Source organism: Amblyomma americanum, chromosome 1 (genome assembly GCF_052857255.1).
Source record: "Amblyomma americanum isolate KBUSLIRL-KWMA chromosome 1, ASM5285725v1, whole genome shotgun sequence".
In the NCBI taxonomy this organism is placed as follows: Eukaryota; Metazoa; Arthropoda; class Arachnida; order Ixodida; family Ixodidae; genus Amblyomma; species Amblyomma americanum.
Genome location: NC_135497.1, coordinates 451,098,691 through 451,126,113, shown reverse-complemented (window position 1 = coordinate 451,126,113; position 27,423 = coordinate 451,098,691). Strand labels below are relative to the sequence as shown.

Genomic DNA, 27,423 nt, shown 5'->3' with positions numbered 1-27,423 from the left:
GGGATCCAACCAGGGTACTCCAGATCAATAGTCGAGCGTCCTAACCACTGAGCCACCACGGTGGGTCTCATACATTTGCCATTCGTCTTTTCGTCACTTGGGTTCCTCTGACCGCGTCGACCGAGTGGCGTTCAGTCTTCACGCAGTTACATTCGTTCGCCGTTTTGTGATTGCGTCCGGCGGTTCCGCCGCTTTGAACGAAAAGTGCCTTATCTTTGCGTGTGTGTGACGAGCGGTGTGGTGCACACTCGGGTTGTGGACAACATGGCCCCGCTGGGTCCGTCAAAGAAGCGCGGGAAGTATTCCAACTAAATGCGGTGACCTTGCTGTCTAGCGTGTACAGTTGTGACGTTCCTTGTGTGTGCTACGAGCCTCCGCGTTGGACGGCGCGGCGTAGACGGAGCCCCCAGTGGCGGCGAAAGCACAACCGGACCCCCTTTCCATAGTGTCGGCGCGAGTCGAACGCCGCCGCCGCCGCGGGGAGACGGGCTTTATCTTCCCCAATTGCCGTGGCCGTTCCAGGGCGGCCTCGTTTCGGCGGGCCTGACCCCGTGGCAAGACGGCGGGCATCATCAATCAACCCTTCCGAGCACATCCCAGGACAAGGGACCACTTTCCCGGCCTTTTAGTGACCTCGCGTTCCGGCCTTGAGGGGCGAGTGTCATTTGATGGAGAACGGAGGCCGGTGACCCGCGGGAACTGTCAGCGGGCCAGAGCGCGCCTTACCACAGCCGACGCTATGCGCTACCTCGACGACAACCTTCTTTCCCTCGGACTCAACACGTGAGGGGGGCGAGACCATAAGTGCGGTGGTGTGTTTGTGCGCCCAAGTGAAAGCCCTAGGCCCCCCCCCCCCCCCACTCCGGCGTGGGCGTCCTCACCCTAGGGAGTGTGGGGATAAGAGGATATAAAAATCGACAAGGAGTACCGAAGAAGGAATGCTCAGGACGACATCGTTCGCCAAGGGGGCCTTCAGCACCGAAGCCCGACGGCGTGCAGCTTCTGCCAGCAACCGTTCGAGCTCAACTCCGGAGCCCCTCCATCGTCTCCATGAAGTCGTCGGCACGTAAGCTCGGACGCCCCAGCCTCTGATGTATAATCATAATCATGTGTAATTATTGAATATATCTGTTTGTTTAAACTGAGCCATACGGTGTCTCTTTGCCTCTCCGTCCCGTGTGGACCTGCGCATTATGGGGGGTCATCACACAGTGAAAGCACAACTTTGGCGCAAATACAGGCGCAAATCGTCGCCAGCAAGAACTTTGTCGCAAGGTAAAATCAGTGACATTTTTATCCGATTTCATCTCAGTAAAGTGGTTTTTTTGTACGTCACGGATTTTTCGGACTGTTCGATTCGGACCATTTTCCGGGTCCCTTCGAGTCCGAAAAATCGGTTGGTGACTGTAGTTACTGAGCTTTTGCAGCCCTCATGTAATAACTGGCAAGACGTTAAAAAATTACCGTAAAAACCGGAATATAGGTCGAACTTTTTTAAAAAGAAACTACGAAGTCTTACAACAATGGGCAGCTGAAGTCAACAGCCTCTATCACCATCGCCATCAGCAGCAGTGCCACCATTTTGCGTTTCCGTCGGTGCAAAGCAAGAGCCGACGGCAATTTACCGTCGCCTTCAAGAAAAACGCGATTGAGTATGCGGAAGCTCATGGCAACCTGGCGGCACAGCGCGAATTTAGAGTATCCGAAAAGAGAATTCAGTGCTGGCGGAGGCAGAAGCTGTGTATTACAACTTGCAGCAACCAGAAAAAAACATCACTTCGTGGGCGGACCGCAGCATATCCAGAATTGAAAGGAAAGGTTGCGCTGCGTGCAAGATCGCTGCCTGTGACTGCCGAATGCATCCGCGTGAAAGCGATAGAGATCGCGCGTGCCTCTAGACTCATGAGGGCGCGATTCAAAGGCTTGCCATCCTGGATGCGGTGATTCATGAAGAGGAAGGGCTTTGCTCTACGGCGCCGTACTTGCGTGTGCCAGAAACAAACACGCGGGTCGATGGGTGCGCGATGTTAAAAAATTGGCCGGGTGTACATACGAGCAGCCTTTAAATGAAAATAAATACTGTCACCATTGTGCAACCTGTCGAGTCACATTTGTTTCAAGGTAAGGGTGTCTTTCGGTACTTTTTCCATTGAAAGAGATTTTTTTTCATTTTTAGAATTGGCTAGTTAGGGGGTCGACCTATATTCCTTTTCCGCAATTTCTATACACTGTGTCAGTGAAAATAGATTGTCCTCCAACCTCCTTTGTTTCCGGAACCCATTCTGTAGTTCCCCTAACACCCCCTCGTTCTCCACCCAAGCCTGCAGTCTATCCTTTATAATCTGCATCACCACCCTGTAAACCACAGATGTCACTGTTATGGGGCGATAGATACTTACGGCTGCTTTGTCCCCCTTTCCTTTTATATATCATGTTCATTCTACTTAATCGCCATTCATCGGGGACTTTCTCATCCACTATCATTTTGTTCACTACCTGTATTAATGTTTGCATGGATTTTGGTCCTAACTTCTTTATCAACATAATCGGGATACCATCTGGTCCTGTTGATGTGCCACTAGGAACCTTCTTCTCTGCCCTTTCCCACTCTCCTTGCTCAAGTGAAGCTATTGCTGTAACTGGTCTATCCTCCTTCGATAAATTATGTACCACGTGCTTTGCTGAAAATTTTTCCGTCATCCTTGTTCCTATGTGTTTTATTGCTTCATCCCCTTCTTGTCGAATACCCTCATCTGTAACAATAAACCTTTGTGCTAGCCTAGTTTTATTACTCATTGCATTTAGATGTTTCCAGAATTTTTGGGCTGCTTTTCTATCCTTTTTATTTACTTTTGACATCCATTGGGCCCCCATTCTTCTAATTTTCTCATTAATAAAATAGGATGTGTCCCTTCTACACTTTATGAAGTTATCCCATTTTCTGTCTACTTCGGGTTTTGGTTCCCCCCTCTTCTTGGAATATCTGTGTTCCCTGGACGCTTCCTTGCGCTTTTCTATTGCCCTCTTGACCTCCTCATCCCACCAACTCTTGGGTTTGCATCTTTTCCCTTTTAGCTTTACTCGCACCTTAGCTAGCTCTAGCTCCAGTAATCGAGTTAATTTGGTATAAGTCCATTCTGTTTCACTATCCTCAAAAATTGCTTTCTCGATTTGTTTGGCTGCTGCTTCCAATTGCTTTTCTGAGTAAAAATTTCCCCCTGATTGTTCATCTTGCGTCAGTCCTACATTGCTTTTTCTTCTGAAGCTCAACTTGATACGCTTGTGGTCACTACCTAGACTTCTGGAACCATCTTCATCTATGCTCATTACCCCTAATCTATTATACATCCTCTGTGACATTAGTGCATAATCTATCGTCGAGTGCAGACTCCCCGCCTCCCATGTTACGAGTCCTTCACACTTCTCGGTGCTGTTGCATACAACTAAATCATGCCTGTCACACATCTCCTGCAGCATGCTTCCTGTCGAATCCGTGTACCCATCCAGGTCTTCTATGTGTGCATTCATGTCGCCTAATATAATTATCTCGCCCTGTCCTCCTAGCTCATCAATGTCGCTTGCAATACATTCTAACATTTTCCTGTTTTCCTCTTTGGCATTAACCCCTGTCCACAGGTATACAAAGCCAAGGAGTGTTTGCTTGCCTGCCACTGTTCCTTTTAGCCATAAATGTTCCCTGCATCCCAGTCTAACCCTTTGAAAATTCATACTTTTATGAATGAATGCCCCAATTCCACCTCCCTTTCTGCTGCCCTCGGTTCTATTGCAATATTCCCATGCGTAGTCTGGGTTACAGGGTGGTTGCTCCATGTCTCTAAGATGTGTTTCCACTAAACCATGTACCATTAATTCCTCCTGTCTTAACTGTTCTTCTATTTCCTCCCATTTCAGTCTATTTCTGCCACCTTGCATGTTAATGAAACCTATATCTGAATTAACTTGGCCCTGGTGCTTGCGTCTCTTTCTTCCCCTATGGTTCCATTGTCCGTTTGATCTTAATTCTTCCTTCTCTACACTGGTTCCTTCAGAGCTCTGGGTCCCGCCAAAAAAGCTGTTGCCTGCCGACCTATCCTACTACCCACCTTCTTGCCAGTGGCACCACCGTAGTGGATGCCATCCTGTGCAAAAGGGTGGGGCCTAACCTCGTACACTTCCCTGTTGACCTCCATCACCTCGTATCTTAGTCGTCGACTCAATAGCCTAATTACCCGATTAGCCTCAACGACCCTCCTTTCCGTTTCGCGAGCCTGCCTCTGGACCTCTGGGATTGTGCATATGGTCACATGCACACTCTCAGAGGCCTCTCTAAGCCTACGCATCCCCACCTACAACTGTGTCTCAAGATTCTGGCTCCTCCCCTGCAGTACATCATTGAGACCATGCGGCAGACGCGAGCGGCAGCGGAGCCGGCTCCATCCTTACACCGTGCGCCCGACGGCCTGAGGAGAGCGTTCGCCCAGGCACATAAAGTGTAGAGGAGGCGCTCGTTCGATGTTCGCAACGGGTAATACAGGTGTGGCAGCTGCAGCGAGGAAAATTTTCAGCTGTTCCTCACGATGTCGCGATGTGGCTGTTTGCGAAGTGTGGGATTTCGCTGGACGACGACGTTTGAACGACGGGCTGTGGGACTGCAGCTGTGACCACGACAGCAGCGCTAGTGAGTACGATGGCGCAAGTGTGAACGAGTAGTCAGTGACTAATACATTTTCGTTTTGGAATGTGCCCACGGGCACGCCCGCGCGCGGCAGCCTATAGCGGCTGGCAATAAACGGCAGCCGCTGGATAATACTATCGCGTTCAACTATTCAAGGCCAGGCTTAAACAACCTCGGAAGTTTTTTTATTGTTCGGAAATGTGATTTTGGGGGTCGACTTGCATTCGAGTCCACGTGTAAATACTTGCTACATTTACTTAATGTACCGTATTTACCCACGTAATGAACCCGCCCCCCCCCCCGCCCCCCCCCCCCCCCACTTTTGTCCGTCAGAATTTACTTTTTTTTTCAGCCTTTTGGTTTTTATAGCTCGTTCCTCAGTTCTCGCGCCGTCCCCAGGGCAGACTTTGGCAGCGCTCCAAAATGCTGCCGGCGGCCGGTAACATCACTTGTTTATCTTTTGAGGAGAGCTCCTGCCAGAAGGAAAGGGGGGGGGGGGGGCACAGCGCACCTCTTGGCAGCGCCCGCTGCTGATAACATGCCGTGTCTATGTTTTGAGGAGAGCTCCTGCCAGAGGGGGAGAGCGGCGAACTTGGCAGAGCGCCAAGACGTTGTATGCTGTAAGCTAAGGCACTCATCACCGTCCTGTTTTTAACCTTGCGTAAAAAAAAAAAAAAATCGCGCTCCTGGCCTTCAGGGCCGGCGTTCAGCATGCTCCCCGTTATGGCACCGCAAAATTGCCGGATCGCGTCACCACGCTAAGCACCAGCTGCACGAACGCACGCGTCTGACCACGCACATTTGTTGATGACGATAGAGGGAAGTATGATATGAAATATCGACCCTTCCAAAAAAAGTGTTGACACTTTTTTTTCCTGGGTAATGAACGCTCTCCCCAAACAGATGTCAACTTTTCTGGAGAAGAAAGGTTCATTACGCGAGTAAATACGGTATACATTTCAAAAATTGCTTCAAAAGTAGTTCAGTGATCAGGAAGTGGCTAGGAGGGAGTAATACCCCTGTCACAAGGGCATTTCAAGGACTCTCGAACCGGTAGTCGATCAATTCAAAGGCGATCGAGCGCTGCTACAAGGGCAGTTTCAATGGCGATCAAGTCAATAGCCTGTCGAGTCAACGGAGTAGCGCAGAACTGCATAGAGATTTCGAGGGCCTTCGAGCGCTGCCCAAGGTTGCTAGCATTGCTTCGAGCGGCGCCAAGCGCACTTTTTTACACGACACATTCACGGTACAAAAGCATGGACAAACTTTATTCGCATAAAATTTAATGAAAGCAGTGTGTACAATTATTTTAAAATTATATTAGACTGGTTTTAAGCACATTAATTTTGCGTTGTGGTCTTTGCGTTGCTTGCGTACTTAGCGTTGACAACATGGCGGCGCCCTGCCCACTCGCTTCACAGGATAACAGCTTCGTCGCTAATCCCTCAAAACAACATCATGTTCTAAGCTGTTGTATTCGCCTTCGATTTGCCCATTCTACCCTTGCATAAAGTTTCAAGAGACAAATAGCTCGTTTTTCCAGATTTCCCAGGTCTTAAGCCTGACGAAGCAGCACTCGAATGCAGTTGGACTGGCTTAGTTTTGGCTCGTCTTGTATTAGTGTGGCTACAGCAGTGTCTGCATATGTCCGTTGCGTATGTGCAATTAAAAGGGTTTTGAATGACTTGCGCGTATGCGTGTATTTCAGCATTTAGTATACATTTATGAAATATTTTTGTTATTTTTGCAAAATCCAAAGTAGTGATTGTGGCGCCACACAAGCTTGGTGTCGTAAGACACGAGAACTATTTCAATGACCATTAAGATTTACTGTGTAGCGGCGACATAACTCCGAGTTCGATGGCAATTGAGAATTTCGAAAACCCTCGACTCGATGGCCATTGAAACTCGCCGTGTGACAGGGGTATAAGAGTCTTCTCAGCACCTCTTGGTGTAGCAACACTCCTGTTGTGCTATCTTGTTGCTGTCTCAGCACCATTGTCCAGGATCTGTTTGGGCCATTGAATGCATTTTGTGTTAGAAGGATGTGCACTGTTTCACATGGTGGTGGCAGCCATTTCTGAGCACAGGGTGCGTGGTGATGATGACCCAGAGGTTCCCTGCTAAGTTGTTGGTCATTAAGTGGGTTGAGGCTTTTGCTGGTGTTTCTTCACCAAAAGTGCTAGGGCTGTTTTTAGACTGATTCCCACTTTTCCACTTCTTCTTGCATTATTCCTTTCCCTTTGAAGTCTAGCTATGGCGTTCACATAGCTTCCAAGCCTTTGGAGCCTCAGTCAGGTTCACCGTAAACGCTTTCTGATCATGAAAACTGCGACGCCTTTCCCGAGAACCTCCGCTCTGAAAGCTAGCGTTCTAAAACGGCAAACACTGCTGCCATTGCCTCAGATTGCATTAGTTGCAACAAAGCTCCCATCACCTTTAGATCAAGCCCAGCCACTTGTTTCTGCTTTGGAACAGTTATGAATCTGCATTTATAGTGCGAGTTTTTGAATATTTATTTTTGCACTGCAGTTACTGATGCAATGGTTAGTATGCAGTTTCATTAGAGGTAATGCAACAGAAAAGGCAGGTTAGCTGCTGTCATGCAGCCAGTGCCTCTGACTTTGTCCCCAACCAATTGGCACAGACTGAATTTGTAAGTGTCCACCAGGTAGACATGCCTGAGTATGGGCCTAGCACATGCATGTGCTGGGTAATTGGCTGTCAAGTTCGAAGTGAATTGCCGCTCTGTGTACTTCTATGCCAGTTACTGGCTGCACACTCACACTAATGAAGCTGTGGTGGTGCCACTTATTGGTCAATTTTAGCCTGCCTGTTGCTTGTTAAAAAGAGAAACCCCCTTAGCAACTAGTAAAATCTAGTAACAAGATACGTGGTTACAAAAGACACTCAGTTATAGGAGACATTATAAAGTGGCTTGGTTGGTTTTCCAATGTTCCCATGTTAAGATCGCATAAAAGAGACAGGGTTACAAGAGACACTCTGTTACTGAGGGCAACTTTTTTCAGGTTGCTAGAGTAAATTCTTCACTATATAGGAGAGAGACAACCCAGATAAGCTCATGCAATGCGGTCGACGTCATGTCAACTTGTATGTGCTGCGCTTTTCATTCCCTTGGCTCAATTCTGTTCCGTTCCTCGGCCGGATGTCGCACATCACATGGTTGCGATTACTGTCTCACTGCACGAAAATTTCAGTCATTTTGCTTCTATAATTGCAGTCGCACTCCTGCACAGTCTGTTGAGTTGGATTTACATTGGGTTGGATCTCACTCCCAGCTTCTGCGGTGCGCTGGTCGCTTTGTACGCCGGTAGTCAGATCGGTCGGACTCCTGGGCTGTGACAAATTATCCGCGATAGTTTCACATCAGACACCAACCCAAATATCTAATGTCATGTTGAAATGAAGCCATGCGAAGTCACATTAACAATTTCCTGTTAATGTGTGTGAATGTGTTTAAATCCTGATGTGCAATAAACTGATCTTGTCAGAAGCCTCAGAGTGTTTAGAATTTTCTTTCTCGGGTTTCTTGAGTGTATCTTGTAACAAAGCTTTACTGGATTACCTTTCTTGGGGCAAAGTGATAGGGATGGCTGCATGCAACTGCGCAAAGGCGCCCACTTCTAAATCCTCGGCAGAAGATGTATTTGTGAACATAGGCGCTGTACAGTTCCGTGGTGACCAAATGACAGATAAGAAGGCTGTCCACGGGATGTTTTCACCTGTCAAACATTCAGCGATGGTGATGCAGGTAGCTGTAGAGGGTCCCGTGTACAGTTATAGATAAAAAAAAAAGTGACTCCACCAACATTACCTCATAATCGAAATGAGAGCGATAGCTACGGGAGGTTCAAGTGTTTACATCGGTGTGCTCAGCAAACGTAGAAAACGCCAAATCCACCGCGATGTTTCTTTTTTGGAAACATCCCTTCTAAGAGACAAGCAGCGCCCTCTACCTCATGGATTTTGCACTATTGCGATTTACAGCCACCTTTGCTATATCTGGCATATTTCCTCGTTATATCGGTTAATTTTGCATATGTGTGCATCACAACACGACAAATCGTTTGACACCATCCGGAACACTCTGTGACAAATGGCTCGGTTGTAATGGCCGTCTGAAGGTCCTCGGAATGCACGGTTTGGGGGTGGAAAGGTTGTCTGCGAATCTCGAACATATTATGGGCTTCATCTCAACTGGTAATTTTATCAGCGGGAACATGCCAAGCCATTTGACACCACTTCGAACAGGTGGCCACCAAATTTTATGCAAATGGTGTTCCTGGGGGGGTCTCACTTTAAGGCTGCTATACTGGCACATATATAACTGATCGAAAGTATCTGTATGAATTGAGGCAATACGTGCCCAGCATTGCTATGTGATGTAGTGTGGTCACGTGGAAACTGTTAATTTAACCTTCATTGCAGACGTGTCCTTGACAAACGTAAGCAGGAACAGGTAATGCTCTTCAAAAAAAAAATTGTGGTCTTTTTACTCACATTCTTGAAGAAAATGCCATATGGCCCAACCCCAAATATTCCAACAGGACCCTCAAATTTTGGAAGTAGGCACACACCAGAAAATGGATTAAGGTGGATTAGTGGGTGTATTAAAGTAGGTTAGTGGATGGATTAAGGTGAACATTGGGTTGGATTTGTAAAATCATTCTGGTCCTCAGATTTTCAAATTTGGCATTGCTGATGATGTGGAGACCCTTTCGACCAATTAGGACAATTTTGTTAGGGAGGAACCAGGGGTTTTTTGCAAGGTGACAACCTAAATGCTATTGCATGATGATATTAAGCTTTTGGAGAACAGGAAGAAGACATGCAACAGTGTGTTGAAAAGGAACAAACTTGACAAATATCCTCTCCCCATTCCCTTTTCTCTCTTGGCAATTCAGACGCGGCATGCGATGCCCACCATGGATGCGGGTGATGGATGCGGGGATGCAGATGCAGAGAGACCCAGATTGGAGCTTGGCGAAAAGCCTACAATGAATTTTCCCTCCATGAGCCAGCGTATGAAAAACCTTAAATCTGCGTGGAACCCACTGCAGCTGCCACCTGAAATTATTCAAAAGCCGTGGCCTGTCATCAATGAACTGATGGCTGCCAATATCTTCAGATCTGATCGCACCACGAGCCAGGGAAAGTCGGCACCACCGACCGCTGCACAGGGCGGATCTCGCCGGGAGCCTCAGTCACTGAATACATTCTCTGCATGGAAGCACTGAGCCCAGAGCCCAGCTGTGTACATGCCCGCAACTTGGATGTTTATGCTTGCTTGGAGTTTGTTTTTCTAGTTCCGTCCAGAAGTACTTGCAACTCAGCTACACAAAATTCATACAGATACTGAAAATTCATCGCTCATCTCTTAGCCCGGCAATACACTTTGACATTGGTACGTGATCTTTTGTCCCTTTTGATTTTTCTGTGGTCTGTGGTGTGGGGCTCCACCAGATGGCTTGATTTTGTTTTATTTGTTGCTTGTATCTGATACGTCTCAAGCAGTTTTGTTTCAAGTGGTTTGGAGTGAAGGCTCACCTAAACCAAAGAAAGCCGTTGCACTGCTTTTCCTTCTCTGCACATTCTTTGTAGAAGATGGAGATAAATGCTCTCAGTCCTCCAGTGCAGACTTTCAATCCTAAGCTGAGGGCATTTAGAAGAAATCTTTGGTGTAAGAAACTCCTTAGAGATGAGCTATGGTGCGAAACTGATTGCTTCTGAAAAGCAGGTGTCTCAGCTGCACCACAGGTCATCCAGATCGTTATCATACAGCATGCATGTGGCATAGCTTAGTCATCAGCTACTGTTTACATGGGTTGCAGTGCAAATCATGTGATGAATGTTTAAACCTAGTTCATGTAATCTGTACTTGTAGCACATCATTGTCTTGCTGGGCATGTTCTGTTTTGTTGTTTGAACTTGAACATCATGCCACTAGGGCTAAATTAGCTTGACATTTTCATGAACTCTAGGAATTTTATAACTGACCAACTGCATATTGATCATGGCGTGGTGTGTCAAGTAATACCACCGTCACCGTCATCAGCCGAAGGACCTCATCATGTGATCAATCGTGTCTGTTCCACACCAGCTCTGGTCACCTGATAGTAGCGTCTTATAAAATATAATGATCTGTGATATTGTATTATATATGTTATCTATGCCACATATTGTGAAGAAATGGTGCAAATATGTGCTATACACACCAGTGTCATTCTTGCACATAAGGGTTTCATGCTTTGGTGCAGTGCAACACAAGTATTTCTACAGGACTTGGTACACTGCTCAGATTGTTACTGCAAGGCAGCCTGTCTTTTAGTCTTGATAGTGCAGTGCTTGCTTGCCTCCTTTATTTTTTATTGCAATGTGTCTGAAATGGCTGACCAAAAACAGTGCTATTGGGTAGAGCCACATGTTACCTAGTACCCAACAGAGGAAGCCTGCTGCAGGAAAAGTGTGAAGGCCATTTGATTATGATTTATCATGCCCATGTAGTTGAGGAATAAAAAATAGTTCCCTATAATTGCCTCGTGTCATTTCCAGTACTGTTACTGATTTGGGATGAAAAAATCAAAAGTAGTAGTAAAACTTAATTAATTCGGAAGTCCGGATAATTCTGACAGCCGGCATTGTCGCGGCCAACACCCATGTAAGTATATGGCGTCTGACGTTCCTTAATTAGGGACATTGGTTATGTCACACAGGTTGGGTAGGCTATCGCTGCGGCCAGCGCCCATGTAAGTATACGTCTTCTAGCTGACGCTCATTAATTAGGGACATCTGGGAGGTCGCGCTGGTTAATTTGGCTGGGCTTCCTGCTGGGATGTTAGTTTTTTGTGGGGGGCTTAACGTCCCAAAGCAACTCTGGCTATGGGGGACGCCGTAGTGGAGGGCTCCGGAAATTTCGACCAGCTGGGGTTCTTTACGTGCACTGGCATCACAGAGTACACGGGCCTCTGGAATTTTTCCCCCATGGAAATTCGACCGCTGCGGCCGGGATCGAACCTGCATCTTTCCGGTCAGCTGCCGAGCGCCGTAACCACTGAGCTACTGTGGCGGCTCCTGGCGGGGACGTCTCGCCGGTGTATGATCTGATCAGCCAGACACCGTCCAAACAGCCTTCCTCAAGCTTGATTTGGATGTTTAATTGCATGTCCACCTGTGATGTGCGTGCAACGGAATATGCAGAATTCCAGCCGGAATGACTTGCTCCCGACTGATATGATTCTGCTGGCTATCCCTTTGCATCGGGAGATCAACGGCACGAAAAACAGGAGCAAACCAAGAAAGGTAAGAAAAATTAAAAATCAAACTCCTAACAAGCGTCCGTGGCACATTTTGGGCTCCCTGAGCGCTCACTTCAAGTAGCGTGACCGTGCCGTGTGCGCCACGAATGTCCCTAAATCCCTTCGGTTAGTTCAGCCAGCTTCACCCCCGAACGCCGAGCGTACGCGCGGAGGTGAAGCCTGCGGCGGCCATCTTCCCATGGGCAAAAAAGACCGTCCTGTTAGTGTTCTAGAAGGCTTTGTAGTGGCAAGAGCGAAGCTGGTTTCGATGCGAGGCGCTAAAGCAAAAAAAAAAAAAAAGATTGGCTGCGCGCGGCGCTGCCGTCGAATACTGGAGGGAAAAAGCTGGGCGTCTGCGTTGCTGCGTCACTGCTTTCAACGAGTTTGATCGTTGTCGTTGAGAAAGGGTGGCGCTTTAAGCTCTTAGGGATTAGTCACTGGAACGGGAAAAGTACCGCATTCGTTTTCGCTCGCCGCCGCGCCGGCCGGCCAGCGCGCGCGCGTTCCCGATTCGTTCTTCGCGGTGACGCGGTCATTCCCCGCCATAAATGGTCCGCTCGCTTTCTCGGGGCCGCCGGCACACAGATAATCCGGAGCATTACGTAGCACTTGCTCTTATGGGCAGAGATAAGCGTGCGCAGCAAGCGGCGCTGGACCAAATATGGCGGCTGGTTGCGGTACTTTTCCCGTTCCAGTGACTTTAGTAGGGATTATAAAAGCGGGTGAGTGCGTACCTCGGGGATATAAACATGCAAAAATTCTACAAAACGCGGGTACTACTCGCCACCCAGCCGACCGCGAACACTTCGCCTGAGTGGGGCACCCTGAGGATGCATTGCATCACCTAGAGCAAAAAACCATCAGGGCCAGAAAGTGCACTGCCAAGCAAGTAGGCGGCCAGCGAACGCGGGCAAAGTTGAACAGTTACAAGCGATGAGCAGTGAAGCTCGAGGAAGAGGTGAAGGTTGGCTAAATGAAATGGATGTGAAACCACTCGCCATTAGCACGGAACGACGCTAAAGCAAGAATGAAAGGGTGTGGACGAGTAGTAAAGGAACGAACGGAGGGGTTGGAGAAGATAAAGTGAAACGTTTGTATCGGTTTGAAGGTGCTCAACCTGGGGTTCAACCTCGTAACTTGAGTCACTATTGGGAGAAGTGACTCAGGTAACGAAGGACGCCGTAGCCACTCTGGATAATTTCGAACAACTGGGGTGCGTTCTTTTTTGAGCACTGATATCCACAGTACATGCGGGTCTTTATAGCACTTCACCTCCATCTAAATGCGACCGCTGTGGCCGGGATCGAACCCGGATCTTTCAGGTCAGCAGCCGAGCGCGCACTACAACCACTGATCGGTCATCACGGCGGCGAAAGAAAAGGGAAGCGCGAAAAAAATACAATGAAGCAAGTGTTCATTAAGCAGGAAAATGACAATAAATAAAATGCCGCCGCGGTGGCTCAGTGGTTATGGCGCTCGGCTGCTGACCCGAAAAACGCGAGTTCGATCCCGGCCGCGGCGGTCGAATTTCTGTGGAGGCGAAATTCTAGAGGCCCGTGTACTGTGCGATGTCAGTGCATGTTAATGAACCCCAGGTGGTCGAAATTTCCGGAGACCTTCACTACGGCGTCCCTAATAGCCTGTGTCGCTTTGGGACGTTAAACCGCTATAAACCAAACCCATAAATAAAACTGGGAAAAGACAGATTAGAGACCTACGCCCGCCGACGCAGACAGAAACGACATTTCCCTTTCTGTGAGAACGAGAGAGGGTTCGCTGATGCGGTAGAAGTAATTTGAACGGTTTCAGTTATTTTTTTGGTGAGGCGGCCGCTATTCGTGATCACTTAGCAGCTCTCAAAGACTGGCAGGCAGCCGCAGCCCCTGCAGTGACACCATTAAGGCGTCCGCCACGGTCCCTTTGAACCACTCTTTCCATCGCTTGAGCACCAGTACAAAGTGGTCGGGACAGTTTGCATATATGTATCATGTGAACACACCAGCTGTTATTTTATTAGCGAATGTCTTATCTGAGAATGTACGTCCAAGCCCGAAATGAATGCTGTATTAAAAGTGGACGTTATTTGCGTATGTTAACTGCATCAAAATTAGCATTTTATAATTCTAAAATTGCATTTATTTGGCTTGTGATTACGTTAATTAACTTTAAACTGAAATTTGAAAAACAGTCATTTCTAAGACCAGGCAGGAGCGACATGGAACTCAATTATAAGGTCTGCATTAATTAATTAGCAGTGAAAACCAACGCTTTGAGAAGTGAGTATTAGAAGAACCAGTAACATGGTATGGGTTGGCCATTATAATTAATGGCGCAACCAATTTAAGCAAACTTGAACAAAGAATGAGCACTGACACCATGGGTCAAAAATCGCGGACTATAAGGCGATTTGCACGAATACAGGAATGGCCTTCATTTTGAAAACAATGGACGTCGTACTCCCATGAAGCTGATGCTACATCCGCGCGTTCCATCACCCATGGAATGCCCAACTCTGGAAGGGTGACTATATAATCTCCTAGTAGCGTTTTAAGAACGCCATGAGCGCATGATATTTTAATAGCATTATAAAATTTTCACGAATAAAACTACAAACAGAATGGTGGTGAATTATTGCATAGGAAAAAAATCAAGGATCCCGTGCCTGAACCTCAACGAGTGAGCGAAGCAGTAGAAGGCACTTGCGGACTCTTCAAAACAAAATAAAAAGAACAAATTGCGGCATTGAGACAGCAATCTATTGGTTTCGCATAACGCAATGCAAAGATTAAGCCGCTTAGGTGCTTGTGAGCGAACAAAATCAATTCCTCCAGGGACAGAGGAGCGCCGGGCAAATTTTCGAGATAGCGGCCGCCATCTCTTGCCTCCCGTTGGCACCACCACTGAAACACAGCCACTGATTTCACTTTGAAAGGTTAAAAATAATTATCCATTCGTTTTGTGCATCTTCATTGACCGCTAAGCAGTGATACATTAAAAAAATCGGATATTTATGTGATAACGCCATAACAAACCGCGCCTGTCCGGTCGGCCCCTCGTATTCGCAAGTCAAGCGACCTGCAGGGTGCGCCAAAGTAGCACGGCGAAATCTGGCAACACTGCAGCAATGGCAATGGCGGACAAATACCACAGATAGGGTTACAGTGGCTGCGTTCCAATACTCCCAAGTAGACGGCTACTTAGACGTCTAGCCGGACAGCCGCCATCTTGGGACGCGTTCCATTTCTCGGCGAAGCAGTCTCATAAGGCTGCTTCGCCGAAGTCCACATCGATGCAGGCTAACTTGCTGTCTAAAGATGGCGGAGCTGATGTACGCGGATGAGCGAGGCGTGCTCTTGCGGGCGTCGGACTGTACACGGAGTATAAAAAAGGAAAAATGTGAGTCATTCCATAATGTTATTTGGTACGCAAACTAGTGGCTAATTAATCTTCGTGGACGTGCGATTCCTAGCAGTGAATCACGCAGGAGAAAATCGTGCAGTTGAGAGCTTTGCTACAGCAGCGGACGCTGTAGGTCTGTTTACGTGATCCGGACGATGCCGGATCTTAATTAGCACTTGATTTTAGAGAATACTCGTCGCTGTCGTTGGTTTCCTCGACGGGCGTTAAGACGGCTGGCGTGACGGTTAACAAATGTGTTCTTCTGTTGCTGTATTAGTTGCATCAACTCTTTCGCGTGCATTCTTTTTTATCTCTACACTCTCAGAACAAATACACCGGCATGTTGCGAATTGATTTTAGTCGTTGCAGGATTAAAGATCGCTGCTGTATTTAGGTCTCTCGCTGTCTCCGAGTGCCACGTAGGGCAGACAGCGGGTTTAATGTCACGTATGTGTTTTCCTGTTGCAGTGTATATTAGCCGTATCGTATTTCGCGCATATTAATTACAGTCTTTCGTATTCTTATGTTTACAGGACCGTCTGGACGAGCACGTTCGAGGAGCATGTACAGTTGAGCATCAATAATAAAAGAATAATCGCATATCTCTTTAGCGTCGTCTTCGGAGAGCGGTCCCGTCTGCTACAAGTAGACTGACCGATAGGCACATCCACCAGTCCGGTTTACGCGCAAATTCATTCCAGAAGAAATGTGTAAACTTGTTGAAAACACGTTTTTAATTATCTTTATTGCTCAGTTTGTGAAAAATAGTAGTACAACTGTTCATAAGCTTTAGTTACATTATTATGCCGCGAGGCGGCGTGAGCACTAGACAAGTTCCAATACATGGACATGTAGACTGCTTCCTAGACGTCACACTAGACGTCTTGTTAGACGTCTAGAGTATTGGAACGCAGCCAGTGTACTAGAATAGGGGCAGTGTGTTCAGGCGGCGGAGCGCGCCACGCACCGTCGTGAAGCCGGCAGCGTAGACAGGTCCCGGATGTATGTGGTGGCGCTGCAGTCGCACCGGCTGTACGGACGCGTTCTCCGTGTGTTGCGGCGGGTTGCAGCGTGCTTCTTGAGCTCCACCTTGCTTGTGAAGAAACGGGGTGTTTCGGCCGCACGGGCAGTGCTAGCAGTGTGATGTTTTGCTGCGGTGTTCGCGAGTGAGAGCCAATGCCTAATCGCCGACGGCAACGTCATTGCTTTGCGCCGGGGTGCGACACCGGCTACAAGTGGGCCCAAGGCGAGCAGCCTTCCCTCTTCGCCGTGCCGAAAGATGAAGGAAAAAGAAAGGTTTGGGAACGAAACCTGCATCGAAAAGATAAGGTCCTTGATGAAAGTTGCTCGGTCTGCGAGCGTCATTTCGATCCTTCTTGTATCCTACGGGATTACGTCCACATTATAGAGGGGAAAGAGGTACGCATTCCGCGAGGAAAGCCAGAGTTGCTGCCGGATGCCGTACCTACGCTCCTACCAAACACGCCGGGCTATTTATCGAAGAAGACGCCGACGCCTCGGGCGCCAAGAAAGCGGAAGAGCCCTACGGTGTGTTCTGCTGATCCCAAGAGGCCTTGTACTGAACAAAACAGTCACAATGACGCTGTAAAGGAACTCGCTTCACTTGACACGCCATATTTGCAAGGCGACGCACTTGAACCGCAGCTGTTTGAGGCAACCTCTGTGTTAGGCCTTCGCTCTCTCGATGTGCCTTCGGTGTACTGGAGTTCACACAACGTGCCGGGCCATAATGGATTTGTATACTGCAAGCTCATAATGTGCAAGTCCGAAGAAGTTGTCTGTGAAAGGGCGGTTATATTTACAGAGCACGACGGGCCTGAAGTCAAGTACACGGCGCATCTCTACGGCAGCATCGTCGAAAAGGGAACCATTCTGAGTCGTGAACAAGCAGCGGACGTTCTTTTTAGAACTGATTCGCATCGTGTCTGCCTTGGTGCCTTGCCAACGAGCCAGATGCCCAAGTCCAACTTAACAGAAGGCCTAGAGCAGCAGGTCACCATCCGTAATGGGGCATACTACAGCAAAAAATGCGCAGGAAAGGATTGCTGATGATGATTTCACATCAGCAGTTGTGCGCTTTTATGTCTTAACAAGGCTGCACTTTTACGTTAAAGGTCTTAATCAGTCAAGAGAAGCACGACGAAAAAGGAAATTGCACTTGAAAGTTAGCCGTTGTTCTTAGCAGGCTTGTGCAACACATATGCTGACGCTCCTTTGCGTTTTTTTTATCTAAATACACGGCTTTTTTTTTTGTGCATTCCAAAGCCAATTTTGTAAATATAATTCAAAAATGAATTAAGGAATTCATTTAAGCACATTAATTCCGCTGTAGGTCTCCGTTGTTTGGATTGGAATGTACTCGCTCTTTTTCTGTGTTTAATCCCTTTTACTTGGCCTCTTTCCTACCTGTTTTATTCCTTTCATTCAAATGTGTGATGTTGGTGTGTCTCAGACTCGTACATGAGCCTGACGTTGGGGAGCTCTTCATGACGTAAATAAAAGTCACGAATAAACTGTGCAAATCCAGTCATTGCGGGTAATTCGCGAAACCGGAGGATAGAACGAGGGACAAATGTTTACCATGTTTACCGCGAAAGAAGGTAAATACCAAGCAGGGAAGGCCTTTGGCTTTGGGCCGTGTACAGTTTTGTGTTTTCTACAACAGCGGCTGCATTTTTATGAGTGCGAACTGCGCAAGAAAATGCACCTGGAATCCGAGTTGCTTCAACTCAATCGAAGCCCTTTACTACGGTGCTACTTGAAGCGCGAGTGTTGCGGATATTAAACCCATTAATCAATGTTTTTTTTACGTTCGAATAACTTCTGGTTACGTTGTAGCGTGGCTCAACAGATTTAACGGCTTTACCCCACTATTTCGGTGTCTCCAAACCCTTTGCTGTCAGGTTTGTTAATAAATCCGTCTAATGAGCGTTGTGATGCGCTAAAGTACACATATAATTAATCTCTTATGTGAACGTCAGTTCCAAGCATGCATCTCCACATCCTCCGAGCATTTGCACGTCTGTTCGAGGCGGAGGATGATTACAACACTTCTAAAAACGCGCAGCGCCAGCGCTGCGCCGTTGGTTCCGTACAGCCCATGCTCCTGTAGCGCCATCTCGTGCTTTCTGCATGAAGCGCCTCAGCGGCAAGCGCTCCTGAACACACTGCCCCTATTCTAGTACACTGTAATAGGGTGGCTAGAACTGTTTCAGGTGTGAAAAGCGCGGCGCGTTTCCCTTGCCGGAAGTGGCACCGCTGCCCACCGATGCCGCCAGGGGCGCTGATGCTAAAGGCGCCGTCGCGCGGTCGCTGATCATGCACGGTGGAAAGCGCGCGGACCGCGTTTAATGGCGTGATTTGCGCGCTGTGCTTTGCTTTTGGGAGGCCGCTGATGATGAAAATGGCTTCGCGATGGTGTTTTGTACACTCGATGAAGTTATGAGCTCCGAGTTCTGAAGAATTATTCACCAAGCAGAACTGCTTTCTTGCGCAGCAGACGACAACCAGTTGCTGGAATCACTTCTCTTTTTGTTTCTAAAGCAGAATTTGCGGAGGTCTGATTTAAAGGGAACTGGAGCACTCATCAGGTTCGATTTGTGTGCTGGCATGAAAAGCTGCTGCGCATACGTTCACACGCTTTTCAAGAACGCGCTCGGCTGTTCGTTTGTAACATGAAAAGGAGTGCCAGAAGTTTGCTCCTCCCCCCTCCCTTCTTTTTCCGCGCCGCTAGAGCGGTTCGCTCGCGCTGCTTTTTGCCTTTCAGTTTTAGTAAATTCTTTTGCTTTCAGCTGGGCTTCCTTCCTCAATAATGTGTGGTATTTTTGTTTTGCGTCACCAGCCGCCGTAGTGGCTGAGTGGTTATGACAGTCAGCTGCTGACGCGAAAGACGTGGGTTCGATCCCGGCCGTGGCGGTCGAATTTCGATGGAGGCGAAATTCGAGAGGCCCCCGTACTGTGCGATGTCAGTGCACGTTAAAGAACCCCAGGTGGATGCAATTTCCGGAGCCCTTCTCTACGGCGTCCCTCATGGCATCGGTCGCTTTGGGACGTTGAAGTACGTACATGAAGTGGGAATTGAGTGTTTTGCGCCAGCACCTTCTCTTGCCTCCTGCGATGGGGTTCGTTAAGGTACGCACGTCGAGTAGCAGCGGATAACAACCGAGCGACTAGATCTGCCTCTCAAGAGCTTCGATTTGAAGCCCACACGCTCTAAACAAAGCATGTAGATTTGCGCTGCTACTGTGTGGAAAATGGTTAACATATTCGGAAAGTGTTTCATGCTTCTTTTTCTTCTGCTCCTTAGACCAATGTATGTCAAGACTACATTGTGTCGCATACACGTTCGTACAGTGAATGATTTAGTGGGTTTTTACGTGTCGAGGCCGAAAAGCAATAGTAAAAACGTAGTGGAGAGCTCCGGATTAATTTTTCGCGGCGTGGAGTTTTTACATGCGTTGCAATCTGAGCAAACGAGAATTCCCTTTTCAAAGAAACGCTCTCAAGAAGTGCAGTTCACGAAGCATAGAATTGTGACGAGGGCGCTTCCACAGTAAAACAGCACAGTAAGAAAAAGACGGGTTTCTGGAAGAACACTTATTTTCATTTGTTCATCCACGTACTATCAGCAAGAAATGAAACGCGAACAAGACAATTGAACCACGGACTGCAAGATACGCCACTCTTAGCCAGGAGGAGCTAAATACTAGTTCCTACTATTTTAATTTCGAAGGAGTGAAGACTCTTCTTCAGAAATGTTTTTCAACCTGGCTTGTAGTTCAAATCCAGGAGCTAAAATCTTCCCGTTTTTGTGTTGCCGTCTCAGTTTTCTTGTTCGCGCGTCATTCGTTGCTGATAGATACAAAACAGCATGATAAGCCCGCTAAAGAACGCATGGCTTCACGGTTTTTTTCTTTCCTTTCGTCTTCCTTTCGATTTACTCAAAAAGAGTGAACCCGTGTTATAAGCAGTAAAACTTGCCTTGAGGCACGAAACACCAACGCTTAGTTTTTTTTTGTCTTCTGCTCTTTGTGCCATTCTCAAATCTCGCGGCAGAAATAACGCATCTAGTGGTCCATGCACCTTAACTTTACCTGCTTCGGAAAGCAACAATCAGCGCGAGCGATGCTTTCTTGGTGCGCGCAATGCTCCGATGTCTCGCTCTGACGGCGCCGCGTCCTCAGCGCCCCCGGGCGGCATCGGTTGGTCTTGGGGGGCAGCTTCCGGCAGCCGCTTTGCACACCTCAAAAAGTTCTAGCCACCCTACCACAGACAAGTGTAGGGGGAAAACAACTTGGACTATGCACAAGAAGACCAGCAGCATAGACTACTGCTTAATAACACAGACCCTTCTACCTCAGCTTCAAGAGATGGTGATAGATGAAGAAGGCTCCCAAAGCATTGGAAGCGACCACAACAGTTTTGTGCTGTCATTTGGAAGGGAGGGTCATACACATGTTGACAGGGCACACCCAGAACATCGAAATGATTTTACGACAGAAATTGATGACATTGTGGCACTGCTGGAGAGCGAGGCGGAGGGTGTAGATGTGCAATCATATGAAGACTTTGAACTCTGGGTAAAAAAGGCAATAACTGCAGTAAAAGCTAGCCGGCCAATCCAGAAGTACTCCAGAAGACATAGACCTAAAGCATGGTGGGACAAAGAGGTGTCCAATGCCCTAAAGCAACGTAAAGTCGCTTGTAGAGAGCTTCGACATGCCACACCGCGGGGCACACCTGAAATAATAAATAGGCTGTGGGAGGCATACATTGAAGCGAAAAAGCATATGGCCGCTTTGGTACAACAGAAGATGCTGGCAGTTAACAGAAAGCTCCTCCATGAAATCAAATCAGCTGGCAGAGATGGCCCAGCAAAATTCTGGCGATATATCCAGACACTTCAGCCAGTGGCTAAAGCTGACTCGGTGACCCTGCGAGAACCAACCACAGGGGAGAGTACGTGGAAGCAGCCTGCCTGGGCTACATTGAAACACATATGGCCCACCAGTTCCAATCCCTGATAGGCCAGGATAGTGCAGCACTACCACCCGCAAGCCCACCTGTCGGATCGGGATGTGACACAGTCACAGAGGGGGAGCTGAAGCGAGCACTGCGACACATGGCGGGAAACTCGGCAGCAGGGCTGGATGGCCTACCTCCATTACGAATAAAAAAGATGGAGAAAAGAACACGGGAACAACTCAGGGACGCCTTGAACGATGTAATGACCACAGGCACTGTTCCGCCAGGGTGGCGGTGCTCAAGGATACGGCTGGTACTAAAGAGAGGAGGAGACAAGACCCTCTTGAAAAGCTATAGACCCATTGCGATAACATCTGCTTTGTACCGCTTGTTTTGCCACATTCTGCGAGCTCGCATACAGAGATGGGCGGAAGGTGCTCAAATTCTGGGCGAGCTGCAAAATGGCTTTCGACCCAATCGCAGACTGGAAGACAACCTTTTCGTTGTGACATCTTCAATTGAGATCGCCGCCAAAGAGAAGCGAGAGCTGATACTGGGCTTTCTGGATATAGCCCAGGCATACGACTCAGTGGAGCACAATCGACTGTGGGAGGTCCTGGAGGCACAGGCTATCCCGGAACTGCTACTACACTTGGTGAAGGCTTTATACACTGAAACCCAGGCTGTGATCCACTGGGGGGGCCTCAACCACCAGGCCAATCAGCGTGTCTAGGGGATTGCGTCAGGGCTGCCCTATGTCGCCGATCCTGTTCATGTTGTTTATCTCGGGGATGGAGCAGCGCCTTGTGGAGAGCGGAGTTGGGTTCAGCCTCACCTACATGGAGGATGGCGCCACTCGTACTCGCAGGCTGCCAGCCCTCCTGTATGCAGACGATATAGTACTGCTTGCGGACAACACGGGAGATCTCCAGAGCCTCCTAGACATATGCTCATCTCAGGGCGATGGCCTCGGGCTCCGTTTCAACGCCAAGAAGTCTGCAGCAGTCAGGTTCCCGCCGGAGGCGTCCGAGGACAGTGGACAAGAGACCCCACCCCTGCATCTTCAAAACAACAGTGTCCTTTGGTTGCCGTCCTACAGATACCTGGGAATAGAAATCTCGGCGGGCCGCAACTATGTACGGGATTTCGAGAAGCAACTCCGGACGAAGGCCATCAGACGACGGGCTTTCCTGAGCTCACGCGCCTTATGGGCTTTCAACCGTTTTGAAGTCACCCGATCGTTATGGAAGGCAGTGGCGGTGCCAGGCCTTACTTTCGGCAACGCAGTCATCTGTTTATCCTCCGTGACTCGACAAGGTTTGGAGACGCGGCAGAGAGAGGTGGGACGAATGGCCATGGGAGCTCACGGCAGTGTGCCGAACGAGGCGGTACAGGGTGATCTGGGGTGGTCCTCCTTTGAGGCACGGGAAGCCGTAGCCAAACTGAGCTACGAGCGCCGTGTTACACGGGCGTTTTCAACGACAGTTCAGTTAACCGCCAGTTGAGGATTTCAACTGCCGTTGAACTCAACTGGAATCGCCAGCTGTTACACGAGCACTTCGCGTTCAGTTCAGTTAGCACTCTAACCACATGACCTCGCGTCTAGAGCGAAGTTTAAATAAGAAAAAAGCACTGTGCATTTTTTTTCTTGTTGTAAATGATCGTAGCGTATATATTCTTTACTATAGTGACAATTATTTTTGTGTAGTTTTTGCTTTGCGGTAGAAATTTGCGGGTTCGAAGCACACTGAGCCAAGACAATCCAGTAAGAGGGCAAGTTTTTCGGTCCCTAGGTCGCCATCTTGTCAGTTGGCCGTTCAACTGGGGTCCCCGATCTCAGTCGAACTCAACTGCCGTTGAGATTTCAACGGCAGTTAGCACTGCCGTGTAACACCGCAAACTGCCGTTCAGTTCAACTGAGAATCAACTGAACTGCCGTTGAAAACGCCCGTGTAACAGGGGTATAATTAAAATGCAGGACGGCCGCTGGGCGCGGGAAGTGTTCAAGTATGTCCACCTGAGGTGTGTATGTCCACCCCCCCCCCCCCCCCCCCCCCCCCCCCCACTTCAAGTTTCCAACCCAACGGACGGCAAAAGATCCGAGAACAAGTGCGATGCGAGGAGCAGCGTCGTTGGCAGCAGACGGCCCGCGAGAAGCCAGCCCTGGCCGTTTACCAACAAGGGAAATCGAAGGTTGAAAAAGAGCCCCTATATGACAACACTAGGGGCAGTGGACTGTTGTGCGAAGCTAGGAGCGGTGTGCTTCGCACCCGATGTCTTCGAGCAAAGTACACGGAGGGTATGAGCACGATGTGTGAACTTTGCGGAGGCGCTGATGAGACCATCGAGCACATCGTATTGGAATGTGCAGGCCTACACCCGTCGGTTTCGGATGCACAGGACAATTCCTCAGTAGGCCCCATGCCACCAGACGCGATCAGCGGATCCAACAGCCTCGGGGCACTAGCGATGGCACTCGGTTTTCGCCGACCCGACGAGCCACCGCAATGGAAGCTGGTTGAGCGAACCAAGCGACGTTTGGAACATTGGTGGCGCACACGACATGGCCACGCTCCTTGAAGGCTCAGGGACCAAAACGTGCCATCAGCGTGTGTTAGGTGTTTTTTATTCTTTAATTTTTATTTTTTTTACCTTCTTGGCTTGATCCGGTTTTTAGTACCGTTGATCTCCCGATACAAAGGGATAGCCAGTATCATCATCATCATCATCATCGAGGGAGGGTCGCCCAAAATTTGGCTCTAGGGACCGTAGCGGGGTTCTTGAATTGCGATGTGACGTCCCGATGTTTCGTTGAGGGTGAACGAGTCCTCGGCGCAGGACACAATCTTAATCGGAGAAAAAAACAAAATTGATAGCTCACAGCACACAGAGATTGTCGCTTTACGAATCGGAAAAACAGCGCAATCAAAGACGAGACACAAGAGAAGCACAAAACACCAGCGCTGACTAACAACCAAATAGTTTATTGCTACAGGTGAGGCAGCATATAAATGGAATGGCACGAGTAACAACACAAAATAAGCATGAGAGAAAGATACCGCACAACCACACAACTTGACTAAAAAAATTTTTCCAGATGGTCGCTCTTTGCGTTCAGTCGTCCGGCGTGGGTTCGGACCCGCATGAGATATTGGTGCATGTGACGGGCGTTTTTCAAGAGCCTGCGGTGGTCGAGGGTACCTGTTCCTGCACAGCTAGACTTCCGGCAAAATGCAAGCACATTGCTGCAGTCCTCATCCACCTGTACAGGTAAGTAGATCGCTCTTTTTATCTTTTCGCCAGGTGTAAAACATCGGTGTGGGAACGCACGACTTACTGCTCGTCTAGTGCCATGTATGTCGAGCTGTCTCGCTGATATGAAAGGTGAATGGTTTGAAGAGTTGAGTTCATTAGATTGCGCTGATTGCACAGTGCGGCACGTGAACTCGTCTTCTCTTTCATAAATCTGTTGGCTGCACGTGCTTGGCTTTTTCGCCAAAACAAATATCGAATAGCCTGTGGTGGTAGGGGTGTACAGAAAATTTTACACACTTTTGTGCATTGATATAGCGTTTATTTCCCCTCAGGTTTGTAAGGGTTCAGTAAGCCGTAGGCTGATCTTGGAATTGCCTAGGCACAATAGAATGTGGTCGGTGGTATTAGCGGCAGATCCCGTTGTTGCAGACCGCGGCCTGTCGGCTAGACCGACGACGACGCTAGCACGACTAAACGACCGGTTATCATCGTAGTGTGACGGTTTTTCAGGCCGGCGGACAGTCGCCCGATCTCGACAGATCGGCGGTTGAGCGAAACCACACCTGTGAGGAGACGATGCGTTCGTTTCCAGAAATAAACGAAACGAACACTTCGACCCTTACCAGGGATAAACACAGCAAAACCAGTTGCTGGAAGTTTGCTTACATACATTACAGCAGCCAAATATTCAAGTTTTGTTGTAGCATGGCTGCAAGAAGTTTATCAGTATGCACTGGGCCTTTACTTGTGTCTAGCTAATATCTCTAATTTTCTACAGATATCCGTCTCATCATCAGCAGCGTGAGCCTGATGTTGCTTTAAGAGCCTGTTTTAATATGTATTCTGGCTGCTTGAATAATGTGCACTTTAACTGTTGTCAAAAATTAGTAAATCCTTTGATTCATTCAAAATATTTCTTTTAGGGTAGGGCTTCGGGCATTGCAGGTGCTGAGCTGCACAGATGTGGAATGTCATGGGGAACAAAAAAAAGAACGTGCAAGAGAAGTACGCACCAAGGCCGCTGTGGAAATTTTGCCACACAAAACTGCCCTCTCCTGCACGTCTGCTTCCCAACAACGATTGGGAGAGCATGGCTGCATTACTTTGCAGCAGTGCACTGAACTCTGAATTGGAATTCCACAGGTAAATGCTACACGCATATAGTTTGTTTTAGTGTTGGTGGGTTCAGAAGGCTGCCTTTTAGGAAATGTGAATGCCTTATCTCTTCATGATGTTTTTGAAATTATTTGTGTATGGAGTTTTTGACTAATTTCTTTTATCTCCTTTAAGTGTGGTTCCTTCTGTGCATTATACATTTCTCTGCTGAGTCTCTACCGAGGTTTCAATGTCTGTTTCATTTGCTTTTGCAGCTTTAAACAACAGTTGCGGTTTTTGATAAGCCAACATTTCTGATATAAATTGAGGGTAAGTCAACAGCAGTACTCAACTGCCATAATATAATGATGCTTGACAGTGAAATAAATAATTTGGGCAGCCCATAAGGCAGAGTAGGTTTGTTTCCTCCGAGTCAAATGTCATCATCCGTCGGCTGCAGCTGCCAAGTTTCGAGAAAATTGCAAAGCCTTCCTTTGCAGTTGTACTACTTTGGTTACATAAATACTAACATTCCACTCAATGTGAAATGCACCACTAAGGTTCTGCACAGATGTTACTGTAAGCAATAAAAGAAATGTAGAGGCAGCGTGGTTTAGCATGCTTACAGATAACAGAATGCGATGACCACAGACAAGTGAGGACACAGATGGCCCTGGGTGTTGCAACTGCTTTGCACTGTATGTTGTAATGCTTATGCACCATGATTAATCATATGGTGTGACCTTGGCGTGGTATTCAAGAAAAATGGGAATTGACTAAAAAAGCAGAAAGATATGTCTGCTTCTACACTCAAGTCTTGTTCATAGTAAGGTGCACCTCATTAATGCCAAGTGTTCAACAATATTGTATTCTTTTGCAGAAAACCCAAGCAGCAGGACAGCTGAACTCTTCAATGCCTGTTCAAGGAATAAGCAGTGAGTATTGGCAAGATGTAATAAGAAATTCTGGGATAAATATGTAATAAGCTGCCCACATAAAAAGTGTAGTAGCAGGAACTTTCATTTCGTGTAATGGTGAGCACATGCTTACAGCCAGCCTCGTATCATGTATTTTTCTACATGCCATAACTGGACTGAAGAACTTGTTCAGTGAAGTCTGTGTAGCATAGCTTCTGTTTTCATAACGGAACACGTAAGAGCACTATCATGCTATAACAGTCATCATGAGGCCATTATGGCCTGCTCATTTCAGAAGAAATGTGGCTGAATGTAAAACAAATTTCTGTTTTTGCAGTGAGGCAAAAGTGCTGCAATAGTCTGCATATTTATATAAGTATAGTAACGTTTGCCACTGTTCAGTGTCTCAGCACAGCGCTTTCAGTGGAACATTTTTTGGTGTAGTGTGCTTGTGTAGTATATCATTCGTATCATTCATAATTAGTACGTTTTTTGTCTTCCTTGGAGCTGTTTAGATGGCAAAACGGATGTCATAGCTCTTGGAGCTATTTTAAATTTGTTGTCTTGTGGCTCAGAAGCATTTTAGGAAAAGTGCTTTGCTTTGTGACATTATGAAAAGCTGAATATGCTTCTTAAAAAGTGCAAAAGACATGGACGCAGACAGAAGGGACACACACAGCACTGACTCTGCTTTTGCAGGTACTGGAATATGCTTTTGAACATGCGCTGAATATGATTTTCGCAGGTACTGTAAAAACACATGCAGAAAAAGATAGGAAAA

At 47.8% G+C, this 27,423-nt stretch overlaps 2 protein-coding genes and 2 long non-coding RNA genes across 7 annotated transcripts in view; all 4 read left to right on the top strand.

Annotated features, from left to right (window-relative positions):
- The window catches only part of LOC144115965 (uncharacterized), a 44,164-nt gene extending 32,936 nt beyond the window's left edge, over window positions 1-11,228 (top strand). For all 4 annotated transcript variants that reach the window (XM_077650608.1, XM_077650610.1, XM_077650607.1 and 1 more), the window contains exon 6: window positions 9,601-11,228. In XM_077650608.1, coding sequence (XP_077506734.1) covers window positions 9,601-9,933 — 333 coding nt within the window. In that variant the 3' untranslated portion in view covers window positions 9,934-11,228. The remainder of the gene's footprint in view (window positions 1-9,600) is intronic.
- A 3,991-nt stretch (window positions 11,229-15,219) lies between these two features.
- On the top strand, window positions 15,220-15,992 carry LOC144115964 (uncharacterized). The gene is made up of 2 exons (XR_013311626.1): window positions 15,220-15,387; window positions 15,924-15,992. It is a non-coding gene; the product is annotated as an uncharacterized LOC144115964 (long non-coding RNA).
- Window positions 15,993-21,798: 5,806 nt separating this feature from the next.
- On the top strand, window positions 21,799-23,955 carry LOC144125761 (uncharacterized). Its single transcript, XM_077659437.1, has 4 exons — window positions 21,799-21,809; window positions 21,859-21,981; window positions 22,091-22,835; window positions 23,437-23,955. Exons 1-4 carry the CDS (start codon window positions 21,799-21,801, stop codon window positions 23,953-23,955), a joined length of 1,398 nt encoding a protein of 465 aa, XP_077515563.1.
- Window positions 23,956-25,557: 1,602 nt separating this feature from the next.
- On the top strand, window positions 25,558-26,625 carry LOC144104340 (uncharacterized). Its single transcript, XR_013308507.1, has 3 exons — window positions 25,558-25,773; window positions 26,001-26,055; window positions 26,606-26,625. It is a non-coding gene; the product is annotated as an uncharacterized LOC144104340 (long non-coding RNA).
- The last annotated feature ends 798 nt before the right edge of the window (window positions 26,626-27,423 follow it).

Coding starts and splice junctions, on each gene's coding strand:
- LOC144125761 (XM_077659437.1), top strand. Junction 21,982..22,090: donor TCAGTGGAGCACAATCGACT/GTGGGAGGTCCT, acceptor CTCAACCACCAG/GCCAATCAGCGTGTCTAGGG. Junction 22,836..23,436: donor AACTGAGCTACGAGCGCCGT/GTTACACGGGCG, acceptor CCCCCCCCCCCC/CCCACTTCAAGTTTCCAACC.